This window comes from Xiphophorus hellerii, chromosome 2 (assembly GCF_003331165.1).
Source record: "Xiphophorus hellerii strain 12219 chromosome 2, Xiphophorus_hellerii-4.1, whole genome shotgun sequence".
NCBI classification, from domain to species: Eukaryota; Metazoa; Chordata; class Actinopteri; order Cyprinodontiformes; family Poeciliidae; genus Xiphophorus; species Xiphophorus hellerii.
This window is the reverse complement of record NC_045673.1, coordinates 15,898,821-15,921,295: the sequence shown is the minus strand read 5'-3', so window position 1 is coordinate 15,921,295 and position 22,475 is coordinate 15,898,821. Positions and strand designations below refer to the sequence as shown.

General features: G+C 37.8%; 1 protein-coding gene across 1 annotated transcript in view; it reads right to left on the bottom strand.

Moving 5' to 3' along the window:
* Positions 1 to 5,448: 5,448 nt before the first annotated feature.
* Positions 5,449 to 22,475, bottom strand: part of ldlrad3 (low density lipoprotein receptor class A domain containing 3) — a 100,538-nt gene continuing 83,511 nt past the window's right edge. The window contains 4 exon segments of the mRNA XM_032548522.1: positions 5,449 to 7,086; positions 7,089 to 7,197; positions 7,794 to 8,008; positions 8,010 to 8,182. Coding sequence (XP_032404413.1) covers positions 6,991 to 7,086; positions 7,089 to 7,197; positions 7,794 to 8,008; positions 8,010 to 8,182 — 593 coding nt within the window. The 3' untranslated portion in view covers positions 5,449 to 6,990.

Below are 22,475 nucleotides of genomic sequence, written 5' to 3'. Positions count from 1 at the left end.
AACACTGGCCTGAATGGAGAGGACAAGAGCCAACACCCTGGCCTATTCTTAGCCAGGGAAGTGTTACTGTTACAGCTGCTAATGCTTCTCTGACTTATGCATATATATGCATAAATACATGTATATAAAGAAATTATAATTCCCTTGATCTAATGACATGATCATTTTGATGGAATGTTACAAAGACAAATACAACTAGGTGTTGTATTTGTCTGTCTAACTATAAATGTATAAATAGTATGCATACAGAGAGAGAAAAAGTCAAAACTCATGCAAATAAAGGTCAAATCTCTTGCAACTATAAATCTTCAGAACCTATGTTGAAGTACAATAACATTTACTCATCCTCTATATTCATGCCATCTGAACATCTCCATTCTTGCTTCTTGAGATGTCATCTACTCACATGTAGCAGAATTAACTTCTTTCTTTAGTCTGTTTGATAAAAAGCTTAGATTTTGCTTACTGATGGTGGAAATCCATACTTCATTCTCCAACTTTGCTTCATTGATAGTGTAAAAAAATATACCACCAGATATCAGGTTAAAAGTATTTTTTTTTATGTTAACTTACAATTACTATAGCATGCTGATAATTTAGAGGGACACATATTTGTAGAAACAAAAACAGATTAACAGGTTAAAAGTTGATGTTTCATTCCTGGATTTCTGCTTAAAGATTAAAAAAAAGAATTTGAAAGCAGATGGAGGAAGAAGATGCTTATAGTGTGTTTCTGAAAGTTGATGTAAGTTATCAGTGCCCCAAGGTAACCATAGTTCTTCTTTTTCCATGTGTTAGCCCAATTATGTGAAAAGCATGCATGAAACCTGAAATTTCATTTGTGTTGTTGTGAGCATGTGTAACTGTGATTGTGTGAAACGTCCATCTCTTCCTGCCACTGCTGTGTGTGATTATGTGCTCAGCCCTGCTGGCTGGCGGCTGATAATAACACAAGAGGCCGTATTTCGTGAATCTCTTAGTCGAGGAGATTCCCACCGTGCTCAGCATGTCTGGGTTCTGTGTGTTTTTGGGGTTGCACGCGTGACTCCGCCAGCTGTTCTATTCTCCAGTTGGCCCCCTCAACTCTACCCGGCCCTCGTCCCTCGCCGACCCCCTCCTTCCCTCGGAGGCCTGCTCTTCATCTGATAAGGGTCGTACTGGCCAAACCCTCAGCAGAGCTCCTCAGAGCCGCTTAGAGCTGCTCCATGCTTACAATGCACCCTCCTTCCTCTCCAACCTCACACAATTTACATGAGAAAACCCTGGGTCTTATCTCCAGCTCGCTGGAGCAATGGCTCGACAGCCTAGTTAGAGTGTGTGTTGGTATATGTATGAGAGAGGGGCCTTGAAAGAGCTGAGTGAGTATAAGGAAAGTGAATGGAGAACAGTCCTGTGCCCAGAACTATATGTATTTTCAGCCTTTGCTGAGTTTAGTTACTTTTTTAAACTAGACTCTAAATAGAAAACACATGAAAAAATTAATTTCACAGTCACTTCAAGAACCTAATGGGACATTGGACAGCTTTATCAAACTAGAACCACATCTGAAGGCTAAAGACATTGACGATAGAAAACAGAAGCCTCTCAAGAGATAAAAATTTGTCTCCTTACTGTATCTTTTTGGAATATCTCCATGCAGACTATTAACAACATTCATATTAATAATTTATTTAATAAAGTGGCTCTCAAAAGTTTTCAGAACCGTAATAAATAATTTCAATTTGTTTTCAACATATAGTGAGACATTCATCCTGTAAAAATTCATCTGGCAGCAAACAAGTCTGTTAAATGAAAGAGAAAAGTGCAGTAACATAAGTGCAGTAAGTTTGCTGACTCTTAAACTATAGCACTTTGTGGAAACCCCTTCTGATTTAGCTTTCAGTCTAGGAAGGGAACTGTTCAGCATCCGGTATCTTGACTGTAATATTTGTTCTCCACATCCATGAGGTTGTGAGGTCATCTCTTGTCCACAGTCCCTTTTCAGGTGGCCCAAACATTTTCTGCAGAATTTAGCTATGGACTCTGGCCATCAGTTCTTGTACTTTAAGCTTCCTCTCATGAAGTCATTGGTTTGTTGATCTGAATGTGTTCTTGGAGGCATGTATATGCTACTGAATACAATTAGTCTTGATCTTCAGTTTTCTAGAAGTCACCAAATGGTTTAGAATCAAAACCAACTAGTATCTAGAAATATTCATAACTTCATGTACCATGGTAAAAACCTCAGTCATACCTAAAGATGCATTATCATCTAATGTGGGAATGGTGGTGTTTTGGTGATCTATAGTTTTCAAATTTACCTTTAAATTATGGTCAGTAGGTCAGGGTTAGACTATAAAATGTGGATGGTGTCAGCCCCAGAGTCCTGAAGAACTGTTAACCAGCTATGTGGCATTCTGCAGCACCTTTTCAACCTTAGCCTGACCCAATAGAAGGTTCCCGTTCTGTGGAAGACATCTTGAGCTGTCTTGATCCCGTACCTTGGAATGTTTGTGCATCAGTCTTCAACTCCTTTAAACCTGTCCCCCAGACTTACTACATTGTGACCGTCTCGGAGAGGCTAGTATTGACCCACCTGAGTAAGCAAATAAATACCTTTCAGGACCTGCTGCAGTTTATTTATGGCCATGGAGTTGAAGTTCAAGACAACATTATACATCTACTTCAATAAACGTACTGTAACACCACTGTTGCTCATTAGCTTCTCTAATTATGCATGACTGTTCTATATGGTGCATATATAGTGGAGTGGGTTTTTGGAATAATTTTTCCAACTGATATCTAATACCATTTGTACAACCAAATCATTTTAATCCTTTCTAAACAATCTGAAAACTGTGGCTTTAAGATAAAAGGTGAAAATGAGCTAATGTCAGGAAAGTCCAATTAGGAAAGTTGAGCCTTATTGGCAGGACTATAATTGATGGCAGGTGGGAAGTCAAAAAGACTGAATGCTGGAAGAGACCCAAAAGGAGATCAATTTAACTATCAATGTGCACACTTTTGCAACCAGGTTATTGTACCTTTTATATTATCTCCTTTTCTCCCTCTGGCTCTGATTGGTTGTCTGTCTAAGTGGTATATTTCTGCAGATGACAGTAGGACCAAAGGGAAAAGGCAGAGGAGGTCAGTTTTTACAGATCATCTGTTTCATATTATTCTGTCATGGCATAGTGACAGTTTTAACAAATATGGGAAAAAAACAAAAAAACATTTTTTTTAATGAAAATTACCTACTGCAGTTTGAAGGATAGAAATAGTCTTTATCTTGGTGATTCTGACCTTATCTTGGTTTATTGTTGCTTAGTGCTCTTTGCGCTAATGTAACTTAACATGACATTCATAAAGCATGGCTGACCAATAGGCTATACTTTGCACTATAGCACAATTCCCATCCTGCTTGTGCACCAGCTGTCATACAGAAAAAGTGTGCAACAGGCAGAGCAAGAAGTGTGCAGGCTTTTAATTAAAGTCTGTGTAGTTAAGGGCTCAGGCTAAGCAAACATGGGCCTCCAGCATCAGAGTTTAAGATGAGGTAAAGAAGAGTGCAGTGTCCAGAGAAGACTGGTTAATTTTAGAAAATGGAGGTGGGGGTATTAAGGGGATGAAAATGAGTTATGTGCTTGGATGAAGGGGGGAAAAAGGATGAGCAGGCTGAAATAAAGGATTTGAATAAAGTGATGTTCAGATAAAGTGATGGGAAACCCAAGCAAAGGGAACAGGCAGGGAAGTCAAAGATGGTATCATGTTATCTGATGTGTCACAATGTGGTGCGGATATTAGGGTGGGAATGACAAAATGAGATGGAAGGTTATAAGGGATCATTACAATGCAAATTTGAGGCGGCTGCTAAGCGCTGTTTGATTCTAAACTGAACGTGACACATGGAGTAGATGTTTACCCTCAATGTTATACATCAGAAGACAAATTTAAAGTCAAATGGTTGAAAAAACAGCTGAATAGATACTGTCAATTTAAAAGCAAAGCAAACAATGGATAAAATGTTCAAAAACACATGTGCTAAACATCCAAAAACATCCAAGACAGGCTTCCCTTTGACATCCTGCTTTACTGAACTTTGTCATGAATGGTGACCTAGTGACATCTATTGGAAAGTTTTGGAACTGCATGCCCTTGGTTAAGCCAACCACACCACTCTATAGTTAAAAAATAAAAAAATAAATCACTTTTTGACTTAATTTGCTTTCTATTAAATTGATATTTAGTTTCACCAGATATCCCATTTTACATGCTCCCTAATTACACTGAATAAAAGCATGTTTTCTACCATTTCACTACTGTTTTAACTGCTTTAGTCACAAAGCACTTCATTTCTCTCTCCCTGACATGGAGGAAACAATAATGGTACTGGTGAATATGGAGTCTGTTCTGAAGGGGTTTCATTGCACCTACAAAGCTTTTCTTGTGCACACAGAAAGCTTTGAAACTGCATCTCTATAAATAATGTGTATCTGAATTTGCTCAGTTTGAGCTTGTAGATGTTAGATGTATTTTGGCAATCTGATTCTGTGAAATGTACATGTTGTTGATCTGCTTATGAAGTGTAGGTTGTGCAGATGTTTTGAAATTTCATTTGATAATTAAAATACAGGTTAATAAACTCTCCTTGTGTCTAAACTTCAACTCAATCTAACAAGTTTTTGAGTAATTAAATTGTTTAATTGACATAAAATGATTTATACCAGAACGGATCTGCAGGCTTGTCCACTCAGAACCTTCTAGTTGCAAGCAATAATGTCAGCAACTATATCATCATACCGCACTTGCTCATGAGTTTTTATTTACAAATCCCAAACCTCCTATTTTCTGACTGTGTAAATATGATGTGATTCAGTCACACAAGTGGTATTTCTTTTAGCCACACTTCAATGTCAGAGGCAGGAGAGCCTCCTATTGAAACAAGGCAGATGTTGGCGTCCTTACGGTATGTCTGAAAACGTTGTGACAAAATGCCTACACCCTCTTTAAAAGTTGTTGAAATAGTTGTTTTTTTTCCATCCAGCTGTGTTATATATCTGCTACTAATATAATCAATATTATTATGAATACTTGCAACCCCCCCCACCAAAACATATAGCCAAATTATGTTACTGCTGACGTCACTTTTGCCATTCAGTATTTCCAAGATCTCCTGTAGTCAGTTCTAGCAGCTGTGTTCAGATTTTCTATCCATCTCTTTCTCGTTCTTTTTATCTGGATACTGGTGTGAGTTCAAATAAGCTGAAAGCGGTATTGCACTTCAGAGTCTAAACTTTGACAACCCTTTTTCTAATCAGTCTCTATTTGTTACTAGAGCTTTATCACACTGTTTATGGATTATTTAGTATCTTATGTACATGCTCCTAAGCTATTGGTATAGAAAAGCCTGACCAACAACCAATAAGAAATATATTTTGACAGTAGAAAAAAAGAAATATCCACTCAGGATATGAATCGGATATTTGTTTTACTTCAAATGTACACACTACATAGAACAAAGAAATCATGAAAGAAAACTTCACAGATCTGCGATTTGTGTGGATAGATAAAGTTAGGACTAAAAATCAGAAATAAAGAAGGTCTTCATCGCAACAAAAGCTCAAATCAAAACCTGAGACCAACACTAGTGGGAATTCGACCTGAGACTCATGTCCAGTTTCACCCAATCAAACATTTGCAGTTGTTTTGGTGATACAATTACAAACACGTAGTTGTTTCTTTTATTGGTAAACTTTTAGTATTCGTATCTTTGGTTTAATTTAGTTTTGTACCAGAATTAACTTGCATTATCTAAAAGGAAAGGAATATTTTACTTCACATTCTAAGTAGTGTTCTGTTTTAAATAGATTGATTTGTTTTGTCTTTTGTGCACAATTTCTTTACATGTGCATTTCAGTCTAATGTATTTTCTACCTCATACTCAGCTGTTGTTATGGACATGGATTACAAATTTGAAAGAAGAGAAAAAGGTGGTATAGAATCTAATGCTTGTTCCATCCTTGAAATGGTAGGAAAAAAAAAATACTGTACCGATGGCTAAAATGTTCAACTCAAGCTGGGATGTGACAATTTAACTTGTATCTAAATTAAAAAAATACAGGAACTTTTTTCTATTTTAAAAGTTCATACATTTTTCTTTTAGAAAACCAAATAAGCAATAACATGTTTTGTCAAACCACATTTCCCCCTTTGAATTCTTATGGAATATAAAGCAGATTGCGTATGAACCCTGTTGGTCTTACAGGTTCGAAACGTCTCGGTTCTTCTGCTTAGAGGAATGATTTTAGAACATCAAGTACAAACATTGTCTCCTAAAACATAGGTGGTCCTATTACATATTGTTATTGGTATTTAACTAAATGGCAGGTTGAGACACAAAGGAAAACATTTAATGAGTAAAAAGAAAAAAAAGCCTAAGCCGATCTGTTTAAAATTGTTTCAAACAAAGCAGCAAGGTATTAGTTTGTGTCCTGTATGTCTCATATGATGGTTCATTTGATGAACTGGGAAATAAACAAGTTAAGCTAAATCTAATTTAATTATATTTTAAATGTAAATAGGCACATTGTGGAGTATTTTAAAATATAGCAAAACTCATCCTATGCTAATCACAAGTGTACCACAACAAAGATGAGCAGTTGATTTCTTCTTTGTAGTCTTCAGTATTTTCACTGGTAAGTATAAGTAGATAAAATGTCTTCAAGGAACTGAATTAACACCAACTGAACACTTTGAAATGTAATTAATCTATCGTGCCAGCAGAGGGAACCAGCACACAGGTTCAGTCTACAGGAGAAATGCTGGAGCTTCAGCAGGCTGAAGTGAAGGCAGCCAATGCTGGGACCCTTTTGATGTTGATTAACTCCCCTGAATCTTTTCCAAAGGGCCTTTATTTAGGGCTGTCCTTTAGTCTTTGATAGCTCTATATAGCTGGGATAGTGAGTCCAGCTGTTTGACTGTCCAAAGTCTGATCAGCCTACATGACAGGGGCTACAGCTGGTCTGACTCCTCCGTAGGACTGGGACCCGTCTGCGAGTCTGGGGGAAGCATCCTGGGAGGTGGGGATGCAGAGTCAGGCGATGTGCACAATGGCTCAGACCATCCTGCAGATTGTCGTAATGAGGAAGATTTCCATCTGAAGAAAGTTCGCTGTCTTTGACGTAAGGTGGAGGGGGAAGATCAAACCAAGGAGGCCGACTAGGGAAAAACAAAGCACATTGACACTTTACAGAGCAATTACATAGACTGCCTGGAAAAAGTTTTTATATGGCATCAACTTCTTCATATTGTCTCACATTATAACCTCAGACTTCAATTAAATTTTACATAACAAATAAAAAGTACCATATGAATGGGAAGTGAAAGAAAAGTGACACATGGTTTTCAAAATCTATTTCAATTACCTAAATAAAAAAAGTGGTGTGTATATGTATTTACCTCCCTTTACTCTGATACCTGTAAACAACATCTAATCGAACTGAACAGTGAGCGTTAATCAGAGAAGGAGTCAAGGTCCATTGTGGCTCCGGACTCATAGTTATGAACTCCACAAATCTGGTCTTTGTGAGAGAATGGCAAGAAGAAAGTGATTGTTGAAAATAGCTGTAAGAATTCTTGTTTGCATTTTGCTCCATATAAGGTACACATCATATACATAAGTCTGTTTATTTGGCTTATGTAGTCGAATAAACTACATAATAGGCTAATTGTTGTACTTTACAACAGGCGAGTTGTCTGTTGTATTTTACTTAAGCAGATTTTAAAATTCAAAATGCTAATGAACGTTCATTTACCTGACATCCAGAACTGATTCAGAGTATGAGGGAGGCGAGTCTAAGGACACTGAGGAGGGATACATGGCCCCGGACAGCAGATGCAAAGCTTGAGGAGTTGCAGTGTAGTGGCCCGCAGCATTGCTGGAGCCGGGGCTGAGACCCAGACCTCTGGCATTAGCGTGACCTCGGTCCAGGATGACTAGTCGGGACAGCAGGAGGGGCTGGTGGTGATGCTGTGCTTCCCCTTACACTCCTGGGCAACAGGACGCTCCGTTTCCTCTGGTGATGAAGCACCAAGGCCAACAGAGCTACCACCAGGACGAAGATGATGGCGCTGCCGATGACACCGTATGTGATGCTGGGGTAATAGCGCAGACTATGGTCCAGTGTCACAAAGCCAGGAGCTTCTGTGTGGAAGAAAAGGAGAAGAGAAAACAGATGATAGGGTGTGTTGCTTGATATAAATAGGGATGCTGAGGGGTAGGAAGGAAGGATTTAGACGCAGAGGCTGAGGAAACAGGAAGATGAGCAGTGGAGATGAAGAGCCGGGGGGAACAGAGACAGTAGTGAAGGAGACAGTCGTGAATACAAAGCAGTAAATTGTTTTCACAATCGTTTTGAAATATATTCCGTGTGATTCAATAACAAAAGCCCCTCTTGGAGAGGAGAGGTGAGGCCCAATGAGCTCTATGAGACATAAAGGACAAGTCATGGATCACTGCTGAGACTTGTTGAAGGCTTATATGAAGGAACCAGAACAGAGACAGAAAGTAAATGTAGTCTTTGTGAGGACAAAACCATCCATAGCACTCCTGTAATCAAATGCTGCTTGCTCCACATCAACGATGAGAGAAGGCCTGCAGAACACCAGCAGCTGTCACACATCACCATGTTTGTCACAGTCACAAAAGGACTCTGCAAAACACTTGGAAGTGCAGGGAACCTATTGGCCACAATGAAAGCTAGGGCTAGGAGGAACAAACTCATAGCGAGCCAAACTACTAGCTTAAAGGAGGAGAGGGACAACTATAAAGCCAGAGAGCACTGCAGCTTATTATCCTGGATAGGATGAGGGAATAGCACTTAAACATTTCCACTGACTGACTATTACAGTGAGAGAATTTCAATCAGACACTTGGAATGGGGCTCGTGTAAATGGTGTTTCAGCTTATCAGCCGACACCACTGTTGTATTAAGCAGAGAAGAAGAGAGAAGGGAAGGAATCTTATTTATTACAGAGCTGCAGAAAGCATGTGCTAATGAGGAACGAGCTACATAAAAGTATTTTACAGTTGCCGTTTCACTTCAAATTAAACTTCTGCCTTAGGGGACTGCGAACATCAAACGTCTGTACGCCACATAAAAAAGCTTAAAAACACTCAAAGGGAGGCTTTCTAAGCTTCGTCTTCCAGGCTTCTGTGGTGGTACTTAAAAGTTCATGTGCATTGCCTGAAACGTAAACCAGTCTCTGTCTACCAGCCATCAAGCAGGCAGTTGAGGATATTACCCAGAATGCTTGCCAGGAAATGACCAGTGCAGAAAATCTCAAGTTTAAATCAGTGTTCTGAAAAACACTTCCTTCTGGAGGGATTTGATAGCAAGAAATTGCAAGAAGGAAGCCATCTTGCAGCTTTTTGAATCATCCCCATGCATGGATACACTTATGGGCTTATAAATAAAATGGTGTTTGAACCAGTTCCACATTTAAAGAGCAGTGAGAACAGGGAAAACAAAACAAAGAAGACCAATGTGACTCATTCTGATCCACTTTGTCACTTTGAAGGCTTTTGAAGGCAGTATACTGTTTGTTTACACACTGGGGCTCAAATCATGCACATGGAGTTTCCAAAAAACCTGGAATGTAATGCAAATATATACAAAACCGAGCTGCTATTCGCTTTATGCATTTCATTCCACATGGACAACTGAAGACACCGATCCACATGATTTATGGAAATGGACATGTATAATATTTTTTTTTCTTACCCAATCTTTAATTTTCCAAAGCAAATTGTTGGCACCAAGGTAAAATGAGCTGAACGTTTTAAAAATGAAATACATAAAGTTCATTAGTGTTCATCGATAAAATGTAATCTAGCAGCAGATCATTTTAAGTAAACCACACTGAGGTCAAATATTGAATCAGCTTTTAATAATTTTATATTTTACTGTTACAACTAGTGAAAGCATTTCACATTTTTAACGGTTCTTCCATTTGACTGAGCAAACTAGCTTAATCACTTTAGGAACCCAAATCATTGAGTTCCTCTCACTGATTTAAATATCTCTTACTTTGCTGAGAGATATAGTGACCACCACAAAGGTGGGCAACAGCATATTCCTGTACTGAAATTGCAATCATGTTATTATGTTAATGTTATTTTGGTTTGTCAAGTCATTACAAAATATGTATTAGTTTTACTGGTAATAAATAAAGCTGCTTCTTAATATTAGTTACTAATTCTTGCTGATTAAATAAAATCTAATCGTGGGTCATACACAGATATATTTCTTACGCTGACATGTAATAAAGGTCGCTAAATGGAAAAGTAGAAAATAAAGGTGTCAGATTTTTTGTCATTTCAATAGATCACGAGCGATTTGTTTGTAAATATGTACAAATGCTATTAAACTGTCACTAAAAGCATGATGCAATTGCTGAGATTTGTCTTGAAAGAAATATTCTATTTCAATGAGATATTTCTTTTACCTTGATAAATAAAGGATATGTACACAATTTTTTTTCCGAGTGTAAAATAGTGTGGTCAAGGAGCCACAAGGTGAACAAGAACAACAGCACCAGCCACCAGTTTCCAGAGTCTTCCAATTAACTTTTATTTGCTTCTTAACTCTCTGACAACCACCTTTTTTCTTGAGCTTCCCAAAACACTCTTTTTATAGCCAATTGGCAACACACCTGCACATGAGTGGACCAAGCCGCAATTAAACAGGTACAGAAAAACACACAAAAAAAACAAAGTCTAAACAGAAACAAAAATACAATTATTAATCTAATTTACAAACTCATCTACATAATGAAGTAGTCTGCAAAATAAACCCTGTAAGATAACTCAAAACGTTACTTTAAAGAAAAGCAAACAGATCAATATTCAAAGAAAACCCTCTAATTGGTAGAACCCAGCAAGGCAATCAGTGACATCATCTAGCCATTTAAGCAGGAAATACTAGGCCGGCCCCTCCCATACTCCTGCCCTGCTGCAGATCTACAAGGGACAAACAATGGTAAGTAAAAACACAAATACCATGAATATATGTATCAGAAATAAGAATAAGGGACAAGTGGTGAACACAAACTGAACCACTTTGTCACACCGAGAGTATAATGTGGGAAAACAAGCATGCTTACAAATGATACATTTTGATTCTCTGTGTTTTCCTTTCCTTTTAGACACCACAGTGCTTATTTCCTCTGTCTATCTGACCTTGAGGGCCTCAGGGAGCTTCTTCAGTGTGTGAGTAACTGTGTTCGCACACATTGTTGAATACCTACCAACAACTATCCTGGCATACAGCCTTTGTAATGTACCACTGTAGTCAGGGGGCCCATGCCTTAATTAAATGTAATCTAATTCAGATGCTCCACCCGCATGCTGTCCCAACTAAAGGAAGAAAAAACAGCCAATAAAGCAAGCCCCACAGGTCCCTCCCTTGTGATTTAAAATTGGTCGGTCCTTCACGCTACCAATTAATCACACGCCGAACTCTCAGCAGAGATAGGGCCAAAACAAAGAGGAATTATTCACATAATTACCTAGCAAAAGAAAAAAAAAAAACAAAACAAAAAGCTAAAATAAAGAGATCCCACCACTGCCAACCTATGCTGCTTTTAAGATTCAGCGAAGTCCTCCGGGAGCAAAGAAAAACGCACACAAAAGAATCTCATAATGCTGTAACGCGAACAATGGGAGCATCTTCGAAAAGATTTGTGATGGAGCCCTGAAAGCCTGCCGCAAATGACACACTGACTGAAAAGGCAGGCGGCAAAAGAAAAAGGGTGGAGACAGGCACAGGCCCCGCTTTTCTGTCAGAGGAGAGGGGGGTCCCAGGAGTCTCTGGCGCCCTGCTATGTCTATGATTGAGTTTTGGAATCTGTCTTTTACCATTTTAGTTCTAGCAACAGAAAAAGAAAAGCTGTAAGTATATGCAAAGAAAAAAAAAAAGTGAAGGATTTTAAAAACAGCAACGGTGTCTCTAGTTAGTTTGGGGGGGGGGGAGAGAATAACATTTTGTTTTTCAAAATATGTGCTGCTGAAAAACTTCATGTATTTTCCTATTTTCCGGACTTGTACTATTCTTTTGTTCATTTTTTGCTGAAAATCTCTTGTATCTACATGTTTGTGTGACCTTGTTCTTTAATATGACCTGTTTTTGTCTTTCTTTGCCTGAAACAGTGTACCTTCAGCTTTTATGGTTTGAACATGTTTCACTTTTTCTCTCTCTCTCTGCACCAATCACAATCTTTAACCCTCAATTTATAGTTCATGTACTTGCTTAGAGTTTTTGTTTCAGTATATTTGGATATTTTTTGTTCCTTATACCTACAGTACTTTGGATGTCCTGTTCAATCTTTTTGCTTTGAACTCTAAGCTTAAATTACACCAAATCCCTAGCCAGGACCGTTCAGGAATGTGTTAAAAGCTCACACTCAAACTTGGTATTTAACAATTCGAATTGTAAACCCTTGCTGTCGGGTGCCTCCAAATTAAATTACAGTAATGAATGACTTCACATATCAAAGTCTCGGAAGGCTGAACTGATCAAAGATGCTGAGAAGAGGGCACATGAAAGAATATGAGCAGGGATAAAAAAAGAAAAAAATGCACATAACTCGAGTGCAATATTCTTCTGGGGAAACTAATATTCCATCACTATTGATCAGATATGTAGCTGCTACAATGAAAGACTATACAGGAATTTCTGGATTTTACTTGCAAGATTTACATACAAAATCCTTTTAAAATTCTGCTAAAACCCAAAAGGAAAGAAAACTGACATGGTTATATAAATGCATAACATTATATGTTAAATCTTTTTTTTCCCTTATATGTTTTGCTTTGTAGATTTTAGGAACTGTTTTTAGTACTATATGACATAACTCATTTAGGGGAAGTTCAACATCCAGCTTTGGCCTTTAGCTCCTAAAAATCCTATGAACATCCAGTTAGTTGGTTTTAAACAATCTGCAAGGATACTGTTGATCAGTCAAAGATGTAACACATTCCTCATTCTCTTAACACAAACTCTGTGTTGCAACATAAAAAACTAATATTTTACAAAGCCCAGCTGTTTGGAAAAAATAAGCCTCCATGTTGACCTTTTTCCTGCTGAAAGTATAAAATCCACAAAGTACTTCTGATGTAAGCAAATGATAACTATTTAGTCATGAAGCAGCAAACTTCACATAAATATTTGTTGAAATAAATACCTGAAAGTAACAGGCAAAATAGGGAAAACTAGTAGATAGGAAGTTTAAACTGGTGATGTCCTGATCCGATCAATAGTATTGTGTTTAGTTGATCAGCATTAGAGTTCATTGGATAACTCAGCCTTCTGCTTGTTGTTGTGCAGTTGGCAGTTCACTGCAAACTCAGCGTTTTCAATTACATTGCTTATAAAGTTATATTGCAGGTTGTGCCTGTTATTTTGTTAAACTAACAAATCTGAAATTTTGTGCTCTTTAAAATGAGGTTAAGAGTGACAGAAAGATTGTGTTTACAACTCCACCTTCCTCTCTGAGTGTTTTTAAAACACTGACCTGCTCTGCACGTCTTTCCCAGACAGCTGTGTGTGTGGGAGAGAACAAATAAAAGAACATAACAAAAATGTACAATCTTCAAAACAAAAAGTTAAGCTTCTGATACAGGGCACCATCACATGATTTACTGGAACCGAATCAAACTACTAGACCAACTGTCAATGAGGCATGTCAAAGCAGAGAAAAGCTTACCAACATTAGCTTAACCCTTCAGGAAATTTAATTTAAAAAAATCATTATATTACTAAATATTATGGTTTTACATGTAGAGCATGATATACATGTTAAAAAAACAAATTATATGTTGCTGTTTTGTCACCACATCTTAACCTGCTTAAGACTGTGTCGGTATGAGAGAATCTTCAGTCCAACAATGCTTAGCTTTGTGTAGGATATTCTTCTTTTGAATTCTAATGTTTAATTATGTTATCACCACCTGCTGGTACTGCAAATGTTTAACAAGTTTTATTAAAAACATTATTCTTAAAAAAATAGAAGGCCTAGAGGTAATGCTAAACTAAGATTTGAAGAATATATATTTGTACATTGCTTTGTTTTTGACTGATGAGGAATAAACATTAGTAGGTCTACCTAATCTTAAAGGACTTGCTATGAGGGAAAATCCTAGTTTAAGCATACATGTGCCTCTGATCTGCCAGCTAGTCATTTCGTGTAATTGGGGCAGCACAGATGCACTTAGGTTCCTTATTAACAACTTCACGCTGCATTTCTCCCTGTGACACTGCCACCTCTCCCACTGCATCCATACTGTATTCATAAACTCCCAAACCTTTCATATGTGGAGGCTTGTGGGAGAGGTGCAGCCTTTCAAACAGGCCACTTTAATTACATCAGAGTGCCATCTCCCCACATCCCTCGTCTACCCTCTTTTGCCTCCACTCCACTGCTCCCAGTGCATTTTGTCCCTCTCTTGTTTCTCCTCTCTTGTTTCCCACACCCTCTTCTCAGCTCTATCGCTCTCTTCTCTACTCTTCACTCTGTTTCACAGCATTCACCTCTTCATTGTGTTCAGTTGTCCTGGAGATGACATGAGCCTTGCCGTTTTAAAACACAACAAATATATGGATGGGGAATTAACTATCTGTGAACAGAAATAGTCTTTCCAGTAGTTTATGGATTTTGTCTTTTACCTTGTGATTTCACCAATACAATGCCTTGTAAATAGACGTGTACCAATTGCTGTTTGTGGCTGATCGCCGATCTTTAAAAAGCCTGATTTTATCCAAAACCAATTTTTAAAATTTTTTTATCTGAAATGTCGCTAAATATAGCAAGAAAGTTGCTGAGTTGGGGGACTATTGTAAACTGCAAACGTGCAGACATGATCTGGTCTGAAAAATGCAATTAGCAAATTGCAACAGGAAAACTGTTTTGGAGAAGTCCTGCATTGCTTTACATATATTTTGTACATTGCCTGTGACTGGTGCTGGTGGGGAGAGGGCTTTCAGTAAAACTGAAAAACAGCATCTGAGGTCCACTATGTCTCAAGACAGGGTTTACAGTCTTGCCATATTGTCCATTGAAAGCCAGTTGGCTAGACTTTGAGGACATGATCAATCACTTTATTAGAAAGAAGGCTCGGCGCTGGGCTCTTGGTGAGTCAGGCTGAGCAGGCGCCAGATAGCTGTCAAATGGCATATTTGAAGAAAACATTTGTGTTTGCAGTTGTTGTTTGTTCTTATCTTGTTAAAAATGTGTTGTTTTCACTACTTTTAGATGATGATGTTAGCTTATTTTGATTTAGCTTGATTGTAAAATTAAGCTTATGTTACAATTTTATCATCGTTATAGAGTTATAAATGTGCATATGGAGGGTTTTTTTCTTATCTTTCAAGAATGTTTAAGGAACTTTTTGTTTTCAATTTTTTCCATAAAAAACATAGACTGAAAAGACCCTTAAAAACATTTTTAATGTCTGCTTTTAATGATGCTTTTAATGATGCTTCAAATAATGAATCGCAAACTGTATGCAAATTGTTGCATGTTAGAGTTTAGATTTAAAACCCCAGGCTGACCAGATCCCAACTCGAAATTGGAGCCAGGTTGTGCCAAAATTTGCTCGATGGACAGGTCCTGGTCGATCCTCTGTGGCACGTTTCATTAGCCAACAGCACATACAACACAGAAACCAAGGGAGAATGCATAAAATAAAGTTGTATTGATATTAAATTGCATGTACAATTTACTAGCAGTAAATACTGTACTAGTACCAGCTTCCTTTGTCCAATATTGGATCAAAGGAAACAAGACTGTAGCAAGCCTTTAAAGGTGAAACTTGACAAAATTAGGACAAGTTCACAAGAGCGAAATACTATATATATTAACATGCTACAGTCCCAGCAACACAGTAAAAACATACAGAAGAAAAAAAAAAAAAAAAAAAACAGAGACCAGGAGAAAAAAATTTACACATGAATAGTGCCAGTTGAAATATCTTACACACAGCTTCCTGAAACTTAACTTCACAGTTTCTGCTCCAAAAACCTGCTACAAGAGGCTGAGTAATACAGCCCCCACTGTGTGCTTTGCTCAGTAACAGGAACACACTCGTTTCGGCATGAACGTCTGTGTGCCATCCTTCCCAGACCCTATAGACGCGTCTTTTTCTTTAAAAGGGGAAATGAAAGTAACCATCTGAGTCTTTGTAATGACTCAGACTTTTTCCCAAAACCCCAGCAGTTCCTTTGCCTGCCATGCAGACTAATACTGAAGACTGAGAACGGCCATGAGGGATCACTGCTTTTTGTATACATAAACACCCACTATTATAATGATAAAGGGAATATGAGTAAAATTAGAATAGAATCCAGTTGAAAGGATTGAGGATGCACTCATAAATATCCAACAATACCGATTTGTTTGTGTGGCTGCGTGTTAAAATCCTCCACGCTCTTTCAAAAAACATCCTCGAAAGGCCAAAGGGAGTTACATTATAATCTAAAACAACCCACAGCAATAAGACGGAAAGCTTTCATATCAAAATCACCAAAAATATGCACTAGCAGGAGTTTTAGGAAAGCAGAAATCTGCTGAGAGAGGCCACACACAAGATCAGAGAACAACCTACTTCCACTGAAGCAAAGCTAAGGCCTTTGCAGACGCACAATGGGCGATTGAGCATGCAGTGATTAATACAAGAACGAAGCTTTCTTTTGTCTGTTAATCAAATAATGATGCAGATGAAGAGCAGAGTAGCCGTTGGGTTGCTGAGATACAAGATCCTTTATGTTGTTGGAACAAGCTCCTTTGTCTCGTTTGGCTACCTGCCATAGAAAATTCTAATCAACTGCTGTCAAATTAGGCCCATCTGAAGGTGAACAGGCAAAATAAGATGAAAAGAAAATGGGCTGAAAGAAAGAGCCATTTGATAAATGCCACACTTAACACACTTCTGACTAGAAAAAAAGAGAGATGTGTTTTCAGCCATTTGAGGAAAAAAGTAGGGGGCTGAGAAGGTGCAGTGTAAAATTCACATATTCACAAAATCCATGCTTTAAAGGAGACCAGAGTAGATGGGTTGGTGGTGGATAGTTTCCTTTGAATTTTTTATGTCAAATTACCATAGTTTTCCAGACCCTGATTTTGGGAGCTCCCTGTTCTTTTTATAACCTCATTTTTCTTTTGTTCTTTTTGCTAGTGGTAATATTCAGTTTTACAGGACAGGAAAATGGGTAGAAAGAGAAAACATGGAGAAAAAAGGGTTCAGGTCAGATGGATGGATGGATTAATAGATATGTACTGGTAGTGGGATTAAAGTCTGGAAATGCAATTGTTTTTCAGAATCTATTTTCATTTTCTATACTTATCCACATCTGGAAAAGCATCCAATTTCAAACATTCAACTTTGGCAGTCCAGGTTTTGCTATTTTTGTTGGTGCTGGAGATGGTCATTTCCTATCTGATGATAAATGCAGATGAGAAGCAGTTGACTAATTTGAGATCTGGAATCTTTAAAGATGTAGCTCTTCGTCAGGATAAGGGAAGAGAGGATGCCACTAGGGGGCAGGAATCTCATATTTTTATGCTAAGAATTTGGTAGACACTAAAGTGAGCTTAGTGTGTGCAGTAGGTGGAAGAGTGTGAGAAAAGCAAGATTCTCACACATTTTTATGGTGTGAAAAATACCCACAAAAAGATCCACATGATTTCAGGATAGTTTATGTACATCACATGTAAGATACTGTACATCCATGGTCATGCATAAATATTCATTCATAAAGATGATTAGAAAGGAAGTCTCAAAAATACACTCTCACACACACACCTTGACATTCACAGACAGGCCATTTTTAGATCGTCACATGGCTAAAAACAGCAGAACAAACAAATACCAACGCCTCTTTCATCATGAACCAAAGTGAGCTCAGTTCAACCGTTCCATGTTGTGAAAGCTGATAAAAAACAGGGTGGAAACCACTAAAAGAAACTTGGTTTGCAGTAATGACTTTGCTCTCTTCTGACTCCAGCAACAATGTAGTTTTGAGGTTGAGAGGATAAAAAACAAACTCTTAAAGCGATCCAATAAACATAAAAAAGGACAATAAAACTGAAACTGTTCGGTCTTCTCCTGTGTGTCTGACGCAGTAAACACATTAATTTAAAACTGAATATCATGCTGTATAACTCTGATCAGTTATATCTTCAAAATCTTTGGTTTTTTGGCTATCTAATAAAATTAATTATTCTGCAATCTGGGCCATCTTTAAAAGTGGCCTATTAATTCATAATACATGAATTATGACAACAATGTGTAAGTGCAGCTTATTACATTATCCATCTAGATAAGACATCTAGATTAAAGTCTATAATTATTTACATAAACCCCTCACCTTCATATAGTTCACAGATTTGGACCAATCAGCTCAAGATGTATGGTGTTTTCTTGTGTTGCTGTATCGCACAGATGAAACATGTCCACTCAGGCAGAGCTGATAAATGGCTATAGATATAGGAGTTATCACCAAGAAAATGGGAAATACTAAAGTATATTTCATTTAGGAGATACTGGAATTTTTTTTTATCTTGTATGACCTTAAGACCAATCACATCTTTGAGGACAGGATATTGGATTTTTAATAAGGTAGATGATGGGCACAAGGTTTTCTCAGGCCAAGTCCCAGAATTAAAGTTCTTTGCATAATGCATACATTGAGCCAAAAATAAAAATCATATTTTTATTTTAGATTTAATAGAAATAGCTTGTTAATTCTCATAATATGATCACTTGGTTGTAAAACTACACTGAAATGTTTGAAAGCCCTGCTCTCCTAAGATCTTAGGTGCATGCAGTCTTTACTCAAGTGACTAATCACCCTTACCATCTTCTGGTATGCATTAGAGGGTTTTTTGCCTACCTTTCTGCCAACAAAGTTCTCTTTCCTGGAACATAAAACGCTGATTGAGTGAAAGCTGCTCTGCCAAAGCACAGTATAAAGCAAAAGGCTGTAACCGCAGCACTTTTCCAGATTCTCTTTCGCAGCCCACAATTAATATTTATACTCAGTGCTGTCACCCAGCTCCTTCACTTTTGGCCTGTCCTGTACTATATGTCGACTTCACATGTTTATTTTCTCCATAGCTGGCACTGAAGAAGGTTTTAATACGCAAGAAGACTGTACATTATTTTCTATGACCTTGTTTAAGTTTTAGTAGTTTCTTAAGACAGCATAGATGCTCATGTTTTAATATGTCTTCCTTTATATTGAGCAGCATAGGATTTTTGTGCAGAAGTGGTTATTTAGGGGAAGGAAGAGGTTCATGCTTTATTGGTCTCTATTTGCTGTCCTGTAATAGCTTGTTTGCTCTATTGACTACCACTGTAGGATCTCATCATAACACTCAATGTTGTTACTGAGGGAAAAGTGGACTATAAGTTGATTAGTTAAAGGGAGACTTTAGGAAAACACCTGAGTGACTCTATTGAGTTAAAAATGCAGCAATAAAACCAAAAGAAATATTCAAAAAAACAAAAGTAAAAACTAAACTTTAGTAAATCAGGGCAAAATCGGTAGAGACTGGCAAAAGACGATGAAAGAAATAAATACAATACTGAAAAAGCTCTGTACATGTTATACTCTGGACAAAGAGTTCCCACTAAAGTGAATCATTCCTGAGGGAGATGTTCTAGTTTACAAGTCAGCACTACATAGATAAGAAAAAAAACATATGAAGGCTGAACACAGGCAAAACTGTAGAGCCAGATGTTGGTGTCGTAAAAATACTCTAATGAGCTTATTGATGTGGTCATTGACTTTTTAACTACAGGACAATGTTCACACCTGCACTATGACAGCTACCACTAGACAATGGTGTTTTTGCACCTGTGGAATAAAAACTCTCACCAAGAAATGTTCCTCCTAATTTTAGCTCTATTGTTATGATTTGAACAGAAACGTGTGAGGGATTTTTAATGAAGACCTGCTTCTCAAATACAAGAAAGTTGCCTTTGGAGGATCCTGAAATCTTAATTTCTTGGAAGCAGAAGTCATAGTTTTTGATTCCAAGAAATTATAGCAACTTGCACAAATATCAATACCATGGGCTTTTGGAACATATGGATATGCATCCTTGTTCCATAAGATTGGCCCCATCCCATCCCCACAACTTCATACTGCCTTCACTATGCAAGCAAGCACTGGATCGTGGTATTAAATATTCAGTGGCATTAGAATAAATTAGGCAGAATAAAATGCCTACTAATTTGCAGAATTTTATTTGTACTTTTAATTTTTGAAAAATCGTCCTCTTTACAATTATTCACCGTAGGTCTATTATTTTCAAACTTTTGCAAAATACACTGAAGAGTGTGACTGAAAGTGCAAAAAAGTTCAAGGAGTATTACTACTTTTGTCAGGTACTGTAATGGCATAAAGAACCAACAATGTGATCATTGATCGTTACGTTGTACAAGAAAGTCCAAAAACTGGAGTTAGGAGATTTATTTTATTATTTAGTTCAAAGTTTAGAACATTGCTGTTGCAACTGAAAAGGCAAGATGCGAAAAGAACAAATAAATCTGTGTAAATACAAGAACTCAAATGCACTTTATGTTGCTTTTTCATAAGGGAACGTGTAGAGAAGTGAGAAATGACACAGAGGGGTGGCTGATGTAATTAAGTGGAGAAAGGCTTTGAGATGTGAACAGAATAAAACACTTTTTTTATTTTTCGAAACCTTTTAGTAGAGCAGTGTGGATGTAAAAAGGGTTTGCTCTGTTTTGTCTGGAATAAAAGGAAGGATGGGGAGGGCGAGAGGTTGCACGGAATTGTTGAGGGCTTTTGAATATAAGCCTGTCCCACTAAACCTCATGGGTAAAATCTCCATGGCAACTGTTCTTTGGCACCAAAAGGTGAGCTAAGAATGAGCGGAAGGGCATCGGGTAGCCTGAATGTGGACACAAACAGAACTCAACAACAGAAGGCAAGGACATAAAGTCATGATGTGGTGCAGATGAGTGTTAAGGCTTCAAATATTCCTGTTTGGAGGCATTGCGAATTGTGCAGCAATGTTTACTCGGGAGTTTTAATCTAGCTCTGGTAAATGGAAGCTATAAATTGCCGCCTGCAGGCTTCACTGACAGAACAGCCTGCAGGAAGGACATATAGGTGTAGAGAACCTGTCTGTCATACTTGTTGACAACAATCTGATTAATAAGTGCCTTTAAGACGAAGAATGTTAACAAGAGCTGGGAAAATGAATTAGGGCAATAAAGTATCCATAGTTTTTAACACTATAGTCATGGAAATGTTCCAGTAAAATCCTCTTGTTATTGAATGCTTATACAGTATAAGAGGAAATCTGGCATGTTCAGTCCATTAATTTTACTTAGCATCCAAAAAATATATAGCTTTACAAAGTAAGGGAACCAATTTTCAAGGTTTTAATTAAAATATACCAACAATTGGGGTTACTTTTTGATTAATATTAAAGTTTCAGTAAGGGGCGTGCTGTGGTGGCGTAGGGGGTAGCGCGACCCACGTTCGGAGGCTTCAAGTCCTCGACGTGTCCGTCGCGGGTTCGATTCCCAGACCCAGCGATATTTGCTGCATGTCTTTCCCCCTTTCCTGTCAGCCTACTTTCATATAAGGGACACTAGAGCCCACAAAAGACACCCTGGAGGGGAAATAAAAAAGTTGCAGTATGCAACTTTTATAAACAAAGTGTTTTCTTTTTACATATTTGTTAAAACTGTCACTATAATCTGTGAAAAAGACTGAGCTCCTCTGCCTTCCCCCTGGGTTAGGGTTACTGAGAAATGCACCTCTCCGTGACAGAATCCACCAATCAGAGCAAAGAGGAAGGTCTTAGCACTGTCAATCACCCTTGTGCATGTGCTGCTCGCACCCCCCTAACTCCCTTGCTATAAGCTTCGCTAGAGCTTCTTCCCAATAGCAGAGCTTGCAATGAATGCTCAGGCTAGTTAGCATGGCTGCCAATGACAGCATATAAACAGTCTTCCTGTAAATGTAAGTTGTTTCTCCACCATTAGCACATTGAGCATTGTGTATGCATACACAATTGACAGTCCCAAGATCTTTCAATAGCATGATAATGTTGCAGTTTTGAAAGTGTAACGCTTACTAGACCTTAATACCTCAAACTGCAACATGCCTAATTAGTGTATGGTGAAAAAAAAAAAATTAATAAATAAAAGCTCTACCATCAGTTTCACTGTGGTTTTATTAGGCTTTAGTCATATAGATAAGGGAACAAAATTTGATACCAAGCAGGAAAATAAGAGAAATTGTTGTTCTTACTATGGAAGGATGAGGTTATTCCATGGATATTTAAAGGGAAAAGAAACATCTTTGAAGTGGCAAAACAGAGGAAAGACCTTTTATGACAAAGCCCAATTACCAACAGTGAGGCACCAGCAGTGTGTTTTTTCTGCAGCAGGACAAAAT